At 37.0% G+C, this 10,795-nt stretch overlaps 1 protein-coding gene across 1 annotated transcript in view; it reads right to left on the bottom strand.

Annotated features, from left to right (window-relative positions):
• STAG1 (stromal antigen 1) overlaps positions 1-10,795 on the bottom strand; it is a 157,834-nt gene that overhangs the window by 90,785 nt on the left and 56,254 nt on the right. The window contains exon 5 of the mRNA XM_009284948.2: positions 3,833-3,909. Within this exon, the coding sequence (XP_009283223.1) occupies positions 3,833-3,909 (77 nt within the window). The remainder of the gene's footprint in view (positions 1-3,832; positions 3,910-10,795) is intronic.

The raw sequence follows: 10,795 nt of genomic DNA, 5'->3' as shown, positions 1-10,795 counted from the left end.
ATATAATTTTTTGGAATAGATCCTCAGAATCTCTAGCGCTGTGTGTAACTACTCGCATTTGTATGATGTATTTTTAATGTACAATTACATATTAGACAGTCCTTTCAAAAAGCATGTGAAGACTTCACCAAGAACATCTCATCTGGCTGAAATGGGAAGAATAAATTTACAATAAAGCCACTTTATTGGATCTCTTATTCTCGAATACCAATAAAAATGTGATACATCAGTGACATTGACATGTGATACTTGATGGTCCAATGGTTAGAAAACTCAAACCAAAACAAGTTTTTGTTCACCTGCTAACTCTAGCACAAGAATTAAGAGGGAATTAATCTACAAAATGCCTGTACTCATAAGCCAAGCACCCAAATAGTGCAGCAGATGGATGTTGGTGGAATTCCCTGTCTCAAACTGAACTTGTGGCAACAATGAACAAAGTTATTTCCATCATTTAAGTCCTGCACAAGTGTTCCTCCCCTCATGATGAGGAAAATCAATGCTTCAATCCCTGCCATAAATGCAGAAATTAGGACCAGCAGCCACCTGATTACTGCAGCACTGACCAGACAATGAGATGATCTTGAAAAAGTAAAGAAAGCAGCAAATCCGAATATCTTCAATGGAGATCAAGATATTTTCTGGGCAGCATACTGTGCTAATGAATAGATAATGCAAGATTTTCCCCTAGCTAATACTACACTTGTACTTTTTTTTCCTATTAGCTCTGGACTTGTAGAAATGATTTATCATGTCACAAATATGACAACACGTACTTTATACCACCTACACACATGTACCACTGAGCACTAGCCCCTTTCAACCCTAATCTGATACAACAGACCTGGCATTTTAGGTACATTTTGATACAGGGAGGAAAATATACTAACAAGGGGATGGTCTCCGTCTGAAAATGGCAATCTAAAGATGACAGTGAAGGTAGGTTGGGCAGATAGACTGTCCTAATTATTTTGACAAGAGCGTCACCAACTTTGAGTCTCAGTCTCCTTTACTCCCAACGCAGTCTGAGTATTACCTTCTCATAGACTGACATGGGATTTAGGGGCATGAGAGGACAGCAGGGCAAGGGAAATGTTCTGGTGGCAACAGCTCTAGGCAACTGCTTTGTCTCAGGATGACATGGGGGGATGGACATTAGGATTCGGGAGTCCTGGGGTACTGGAAGAGGTATTATAGGTGAAATGCCAACAGTGATATTTAGAATGAAGAACTGAGGGCTGTTCCCAGCTATACAGAAAATGGTGGTGCTTTACTGAGAAAATAGATGACCACTTGGCCCAGCCACCACTGCTGGTCTCCTTCTGGCTCCCTTTCTTTCATTGCTTACTATAGACTTACAAAAAATAAAGAAATCCAGTGGTAGGACGGGATCAAGGAAGGAGCCTAGTTGGTTTGCACGGAGTCAGGGAGCACAGACAATTGCACTGCTGAAAGAAGGCAAGTAGATCTGCCTGGGTTCTCTTCTCCTTTCTCGAGCAAGAAAAGAAAGGTTGGGAAGGATCATACAGATCTGCCAAATTTAGCTTGTGTTGCCTTTAGTCAAAGGACTGTCACTGGCAAATGGTGTCTGCTACCAACAGCTCTCCCAGAAACAAATGATTGTTGTTCTGAATCTTTAATTGGTGGACACTAAACAGAGGGCGAAAAAGTGTACTAATGCTATGCCAATCACAATTGCAATTTTACAATCTGCTGAAGACCAAGAAAGATTTTGTTTGTTTGTTTCATTATGTGTTTTACCCTGAACAGTAATGTAAGCTGCTCTTATTCTAAAAGCTTACATTTTGGCAGGTCTTTTTTGTGACTATGACATCCTGCTAGGCACAGACCAATCTGAAATAGTATGACTAGGAATATGAACATAGGTCATATGACATATAATATGAAATAGGTCACATAACAATTATAAACTTACTATGCTGTGATCATTTGATATATGAACATCGGTAGAAAACTGCACTGAATTCTAAAATGTTTTCCACTGCTCACAGTGTATGAGTTTATTCCAGGTTTCAAAATATTCACTGGGTTGTGGTCTAAGACTAACAATTTCATGCTTTATATTAAAAATCCACAAATTCTTTCACAAATCAATTCAGGTGTTAAGCCAGAAGCTAGAATGGAAACTTTGTTAGAACTGTAAAAATTCTGAAAAGTTTTAGGCAATGCAGAAAGAAAGCTTATGTACTAGTAACTGTAATTATTTGAGATACGTCGCTTATATGTACAGTCATGCTCTGCATAAGGAACATTTTTTTTTTCTCCTTTGAGGAAAAAACTTTGGCAGTTTTTGAAAAGGGTTTTTTGAGAAATACTTTCTTCCGTCAACTGTGGGACAATCCTCCCTTGGGCAAAATCAATGTTCTTCTGCTTTTGGACAGTGCCTTGGCCGTTCTATTTTGTACAATGGGGCTAGACCAAAGACAATATCCAATTCTGTTTTCAAATTACACTACAAAAATTCACTGCATTTTATTAACTTTGGTTGGGTGATGTTTTAAAAGCAAAACAAATTTAGCCAGAATGTAGCATGACTTGATACAATCCTTTTGTTAGTCATTGTACACCTAAATTTTATTCACTGTACCCTATCCCACCCATACACAAAGGCCCTGACTGAACACCTGAGTACAGCAAAAGGAGCATCCATATGGCTGCAGTTAAGTACATAGTTAAACATGTTCAAGGCCGTGAACAAGATGGAAATCTTGCAGAAGAAAACCTGAAAAAGAGCAGTGCTCACATTTATAGTTTTCCTGCTTAACTTTATGAATCACAGCCTTGGCATTCCATTTAGAATTGGTCAGAAAAAGACACTGCTGTCCTACAGAAAATTCATGTTTCTGCATTTGTTTTCCTCACTAAACAAAATGAACACTCAGAATATTTAAGTTTTTTATACATGAAAAAGTCAAAGAAAATACAGTTCAAGAATCTCAAAGCTAAAAAGCATTCACCATTAGGAACATTTTTATTTTGACAGAAGATACCCAATCTGAATTGTAATACACTTGTTTCAAACAAAATGCTTAGATCTTTTGAAAGAGTATTTCTTTCTGTAACACTGTTCCAAAATGGTAATTTTCACGTCAAGTTACTATTTGGCTTAAATTGCCATTTCGAATGAACAAAACATCAATTTGCACACAGAAAACAGAGCAGAACACTGCAAACACCAAGCCTGCAGTCCTGTCTCAGGAATCTGGCATTCTTTGTTGTATGATGGCAGTTCCAAGAGGTGAACTTCAGAATACCACCACCAATTTCAGTGGGATGAGAAAACTTTCTACAGTTCTTCTTACTGCCTCCACTTATTACCCAGGATACAGACAGACAAGGAGATCCCTAAAGCCATACAAAGATATATGAGGGTCTACATGGACCCAGACTACTTCTTGCAGAGTAAGATCTGGCTAGGCTCTCTTACAGCACCAGATGTGAGCTTGCTCCATGCTTTTGTGCGATAGTACACATGCCCTTAAACTGGCTAATTTACAAACTTTTCAGTACCAGTATTTCAGCATCCAGGGCCTACTCAATCCACAACCCTGACTTCTCAAGATGAGTGACTATAACTACCTTTTCAAATTATTTTATTACTTTTTGGTTTTCCATTATTATTCTTTCCTAAAGCTCATGCTGGCTCGTTATTCCTCATCCAATAGTTTAAATCGCTGCTTTGCTTGTCAATGCAATTTCTCATACTGAGACATTGCTTATCCACTGGTTTCTTGCACACTGCATTTTTATTTTAAAACAAAAGTATATTGTAATATATTTCATAATGTTTAAAGTACTTTGTGTACTATACCTCATCAAATTCTTCTGTCATTTTCCTTATGATTTCTGCATTTTGCATGTTCCTGAACATTTCAATTCTTACAGTACCTGTAATGTAATGAAGGAATAAAAGAAATTAACACAACCCATTTTTTGTTACGTCATAGTATCAACATTTTTCTGCTGCTAAACTTACAGCTCAATAATACATATGAAAGAGTATATAATGCAATAATAACAGGAACACATTGAACAAGACTGTCTCTTGAAGAAGTGCATAAAAAAAAAAAATCACCTGTCCTGTAAGGTGCTATCAGACTAAGAGTTAGTAAAATTTTCCATCTTTTTACTCTTTACAACTGAGCAAGTGTGATACAGAAGTGATAGCAATGTAGGACTCATGCCATGTCTGCAGTTGCCAAGAGTTTAATTTTGTGTGCAAAATAAGGTGAAGAACATCTTTTAGTTCTACAGCCACCACTAGTAATTCTCCACTTTTTATGTTGGGTCATGTGGATTACAGATATACCATGATCTCTACGCGGAGAAACAGGAGTGATTTTTGAACTGCTTAGCTCAGGACCAGCACAGCTTATTGACTTAGGCACAGCACTGTGGTAATGGAGCTACAGCACCTGCAGACCAGAGCTAGCACAACTGCATCGTATGGTGCTACTGTCAGCAAGGCTCTGCAAAACCAAAGGCTCCAAAGGGCTCAGTCAAGATGTGAGCCAGCTCAGGACCAAAAGCGGCAATTGCATCTATGTTATTCCTTCATTTGGATTATGCCATTCCTCCTTGTTACCCGAACAGCGTAGTTGATAGGATTAACTTTTCATTGTAAATTGAAGAAAGCTACCAAAATTGAAAATATAACAACACAATAGCAATAAATTAAATTCTTGTTACTTGATCCTAAATTCAATCAGTAGAAACAAATATTTTTACACATTATTGCCTTTGCAACTAGACATTGTCTAAATATCCAGCCACATAGCACAAGTCAACATAGAGAACATTTTTTTTTGCTACTGCACAATCTTCTTTTTGTCACTTCATAATCTTCTTTTGTTAATGGAGGAAATGCAGAAAAATTAAGCAAACTGCAGAGCTATAAAATCCATATCAACATCATTAACGTTACAAAGAGTAAGTCTCCCTGCTTTTGCAAAAAGTTCAATTGGATTAATGATCCACTGCATGGCTCCAAAAATTCAAACCATAATAGAAGAAGCTTAACAGCTAATAGTATTAGTCCCTGTACAAAGGATAAATAAAGATAATTTAAGTATAATAAATATTATGAGTGTTTTAATTCCGATAGTTCATTCCTTGAAAAATAAGCATTAGAAACATATGCATTTCAAAATACACAAGCACAATTACAGGACACCAATTCTCTATATCTTAGTAGGGGTAGCTTTTTACAACACAACGTAAATACTGATTTCTTGAATTGGTCTTGCTTCTTCATTAAATAATATTTACTTGTTATCTATTTCATACTGGGTAACACTGTCAACCTCAGTTCTAACAATGGCGATTTAAGTTTGTGCATGGTAATGTACATATTATTAAACATTAATGCAATATATTAATATAAAACACAAAACTAAGAGAATACTACCATATGACAGTTGAAGACCTGTTTTATCAGCTTTGAAGTCATCTGTAAATGGAGCTAGATTTTAATGTTTCCCCCAATATTGAAAGTTTTGTTTTGAATAAGCGAACCAGTTTCAAAGTATGTCTCAGTGTATCGAACAGTGGACAGCTATCCTTAGAAATCCACCTCAACTGCATTAATACCTCTTTCTCTCACGGCATGCTGTCATCTGTTGCTCTTCTCATGGTAATATAACCCTCATTGAATAAGTAATCTATTGACCTTTGTTATTTCATTTTTACGGCCCTGATTCTAATTTTATTCTTATCTATTTATGACTTCTATTAATACCTTAAATACCTTCCACATAATACATAACCATATTACTTTGTCAGAAAAAGTAAAAATACCATAACTAAAATTCCTTGTTAATGCACTTCACTCAATTCAAATCTCCCTCCAACTTTGTATAATTCTGTTGTGGTTCTCTATGTCTTTTCTCCCTGAGGATACAGAATGCAATTGTACTGTGGTTACTATTGCTTAGTGGCTCAGACATTGTTACTTCTTAAATGACCTCCCACATGTTACTTCACAGTCAAGTCAAGTATAATTTCTCCTCGAACAATTTCTCTCAAGGAATCTGTTTCAGGAGGTCACTGCTTAAAGCACTGCTTCTTTAATTCAGCAACTTTGCACATGCAGTAACTGTGCTCAAAGAAAGCTGATGCCTCGTACTGGATGCACTCACCCTCCAGGTTACACACTGTGCCACAGACACATGGAATCCACCCACTAAATTGGCCAAGGGGAGAGGTTGTAAACGCAGGACTACAGACCACAGGTGGTTTCCCTTCAGTCATGGAAAGGCTTTTTGCCTTCCATGACTAGAACTGAGACAGCATCATCTATCTCCTGGGCACCTTAGGATTTCTACTGATCACTGCGCAGAGGCATTACATATAAGGCTGGTGTAGATTCTGTACACATCTTCCAAACAAGCAATAGTCCAGCTCTTTGGAGACACAGGGCAGGGGCATGCACAGGATGAAACAAACTCTTGACATCTCCTAGGGATGCCAGGGTGGACAAGAGCTCAACACTGCCAAGGAAGTGTCAAGCAAGCATTAAGAGGAGTGAAGATGAAAGCACTTATCAACTCACTGTCATGTCTCATTCTTTCCTCCACTTTTTATGACAAAGTTTACTGGAAGTCATATCAAGCAAAATGAGCATTTCTGCTTATCTGGCAGTAGGTAATAGCTTTGGCCTGACTGCTTTTCTTACTGCCACCTTTCCCCCACTGACCAAAACATAATCCTGTCTGTTTTTCTGGGAAACTGCTTTAACACACTGTAAATATGCTATGAAGACTCTGCTCACAACACATTTCATGGTGTCATCGAAACATTTCGATACTACAATGGTCAATACTATTCAGATTCGTAGTTTTTATAATTAGTGAAAAGCTAAACTCTCCCATTTTAAAGTGAATCCTTAAAATAGAACAGATTTTCAGTAAAATACAATTGAAGGTGTGGAGTGCATTCCTACGGTCTCTGCCTTACTCATGTTGCTACTAGTCTTCTATCCTTTTCTAAACTGAGTTTTACCTCTATCATGAAGCTCCTACTCTGTATTTAGTGAAGAGGATTTAAATTGTCTTAGCCCACTAACAAATTGAGAAGCCTATTCCACTTCACTATTAAGTTCTCAGTTCAAACTTATTCACACGATTGTGTTTTAAAAAGTTTTCTTGCTGACATATAAGTATATTTCCTTAATGACAAAATTCCAGTTTAACTTTCAGCTAAAGACAGATATCAATTCAACTTGTCAATAATTAATCATGTCACCCAACTTGGCTTTTAAAAGTGAAAAGAAAAAACCTATACAGAGGACACAACATTATTTTCAACTAGAGAAGAGAAAGACTAAAAGGGCCTATGCAAAATTGCATGAATACATGCAAAAAAAAAAAGCTGTGTACAAAACAAGATATAATGTTTCCAGGAGATATAACATACCACAAAATCAGTGGCTTCAAAACATGTATTTCTAGCGAGAAGACTAACCAGCTGTAACAGTAAGTCCTGCAAAAGAAAAGTAACAACAAAAATCTCCAAGAGCTTTGTAAGATGTGTAAGCTCTCAAGTTTGAGCAACCACCAACCTTTAAAACCGGGAGTTAAAGAGGGTAGTCTTTGGATGCAGGTTGTCCCATAACTACCTTTTCTCCTGTCAAACAGAAAGTACTAACCACTGCTGGAAATCAGGGAACACCATCATACCAAACACTACACACCAATGGCCTCTTGCATATGGCAATTCTGGTATTTCTATAGGAAAGGGAAGCTTATATGACAGAAACAAGCCACTGCGTAAGTGGTACTACAGCTATAATAGCCCACAGTCATTTAAACACTACTAATGAAAACAAATTACTCACTAGTAAATGGACTCTTGAAATCTAAACTGCTGACAGTTGGTAATAAGTTACATACTTTGTAGTATACTAACTATACTATATAGTCAGTTGTAATCTCTGGTACCTTTATTCACGAAAACTACACAGCCAATTTTATCCCTTCTCTTTTGGACCACCTGCCCAAACTGAGTAAGCTGCAAGAAAAGTGGTGAGAAAATTGCAGCTCAAGACTAAAGTCAATGGAGTAAAGTAAGCCCACAAGTGTCCTGCCAAAGAAGGATTAATTGTGGGACCTTAAATTCATGGTGACTGATTAGTATCTCTCAACTACACAAATTGGAAAAACAGTAACCAGAAGAAAGATTTATAAAGGCATCAAGATGAAGACACTAGAAGATTTGCACTGGGAAGTATCATATGAAAAAGGCAATGTACTCTTTTGCATTAGCTGAAAGTCAATAGTTGGGATCAGAGCACTGGGAAGTAATCTTGACTGTTGAAATTGTCAAGAGAAGGCAAGTTTAATAAAGACCTTGCAAGGACGGATGATGATTACAGAATAGCTGGATGGGCAGTATTTCTTTCCCTCGATATCATTCAATATGCATTTCCTATACCTTTCTCCCCACTTACCATTTAGATCATAAGAAATAATCCACTTCTACAATGTCCGTAAGTGCAGTTTTTAATTGTCTCAGAAGTGTTAGTGACAAATCTCCGAATGAAAGATGATAAACAAAGACTGAAGTCAAACCATAAAGAGCACATTATTTCTCACTGCTCAACTTGGGTCATAGTACACTTCTGTAACACTTCATTTACTGTTCCCCGAAGAGAGCTGCCTGAAACTAACCAGAAAGTACTCACACCAGTAAAAAAGTTTATTTTCTGTGGCACATAGGAACATTGAAGTAGATTTTATCTCATTGCAATCAATAGGCATTAATCATTAATCTAAATGGAAGCAGTATTGGTACAGCTGAAGCACATCCAAATAGATGCTGAGACTCCTAAATCCCATCAGGTCTCCTAACTTTCTATTGATTTCTGTGCTTGAAAACGGAAACACTTTACTGAAACCAGAAGTCAGGATTCTAGAAAGACATTAGCCTAAATATTTAGTTAAATTTCAGCTTTCATGGTACATGCAGGAATAGAAAACCCTTTTATCGACTTATTCCCCAGTTCTTCCTTTTGCATGGACTCTGCATTGCCCAACTTCTGCCACCAATGAAGCAGTATTCAAAAGCCAGTATCTTCCTGAAAGACACAGCCCTAATTTGTCCTTAGAACAGCTTTAGATAGTGAACTCTTACTGAATGAATCAGCAAGAATCCCAAGGGGGGGGAGAAATATGGCATCATGCAATTAAAACCTTATCAAACAGAGAATCACAGGCAACTCTTAAAAAGAATTCTAATGGTTGGTCTAAGTCTACCTGCCTACAACGAAACCAAACCCAAATATCTGTCAGTTCCCAAAATATGTCTGAATGCATTCTCTGAAATCTCCCTGCAATGTTAATGCCTTACCATTCACCTGATACACAGTATACATTGGAAAAGTGTATTCTCTTGCTGCAGTCCAATTCTTTAATTGACCTTCTGGTTATTAATTTACATACCAGAATATAATTTTGTTAACCTTAATTTTGTTTTACTTATTTTATGCATTGCTCTGATTTTGTCCAACATGCTCCTGCAATTCTTGACCATTTACCTTTAATTCTTTGATTTTCCACATACCATTTTGATTTTCAGACCATTGCATAGCACATGATTCAAACAAGTTGTTCTCTTGCTATAATTCCTATTCCTCCTTTGCTTTGTATTATTTTGCACTTGAGTCTTGAATATAATTTTTTTGGAACAGGAAGCTCTTCATTTTTTTTTTCCCTTGGTCATGTTTCCCATGCAGACTTTCCCATGCAGTATCTATTTTTTCAGTATAGTCTCTTCCTCTTCTGAAGACCATTATCATTGCTTTGCCCTTCATTTTGCTCTCACAGAACTAGGAATATTACTATTCTAATGACTGAGCTCATTTAAGTTGCCATCCCAACAATGAGAATTACCTCTAAAGGAGAGTGTTTTCCATTTGTGTTCCCCAATCTTCTGTATCAAAAAATTATCACCACCACTTTGTAAGAATTCACTGGACAATCCTTAACTTGCTATATTCTACTCCTTGACGACACCTTGCTAGTTTAAGTCCCTTCATCTCACAATCTACTGTACATCATACAACTCTATATACTGATTAAAAATCAACAATGAAGCTTTTGTGTCTGGCCTTCTTGTTTTGATGGTTCATAGTAGACATCTACAGCAGAAACTCCTAGCTTCTCTCCCCTTCTATCACTGCCTAGACATTTTCAAGAAAGCTATTCTAGATTTCAGAACAAATATAAACGTAAATGTTACACAGGACAAGGATTTAGTGGCAGGCTCCTTTTCCTGAATTTTCAGATCTTGATTTTGCTAAAAATCCTTCCAAGAAGCTTTTTTGAACTAGATGACGACAGAAAAGCCACAACAATGAGAATTACCTCTAAAGGAGAGTGTTTTCCATTTGTGTTCCCCAATCTTCTGTATCAAAAAATTATCACCACCACTTTGTAAGAATTCACTGGACAATCCTTAACTTGCTATATTCTACTCCTTGACGACACCTTGCTAGTTTAAGTCCCTTCATCTCACAATCTACTGTACATCATACAACTCTATATACTGATTAAAAATCAACAATGAAGCTTTTGTGTCTGGCCTTCTTGTTTTGATGGTTCATAGTAGACATCTACAGCAGAAACTCCTAGCTTCTCTCCCCTTCTATCACTGCCTAGACATTTTCAAGAAAGCTATTCTAGATTTCAGAACAAATATAAACGTAAATGTTACACAGGACAAGGATTTAGTGGCAGGCTCCTTTTCCTGAATTTTCAGATCTTGATTTTGCTAAAAA

Source organism: Aptenodytes forsteri, unplaced genomic scaffold (assembly GCF_000699145.1).
Source record: "Aptenodytes forsteri isolate BGI_AS27 unplaced genomic scaffold, ASM69914v1 Scaffold679, whole genome shotgun sequence".
In the NCBI taxonomy this organism is placed as follows: domain Eukaryota; kingdom Metazoa; phylum Chordata; class Aves; order Sphenisciformes; family Spheniscidae; genus Aptenodytes; species Aptenodytes forsteri.
The sequence above is the reverse complement of the archived record's forward strand: the minus strand, read 5'-3'. Positions and strand labels throughout refer to the sequence as shown.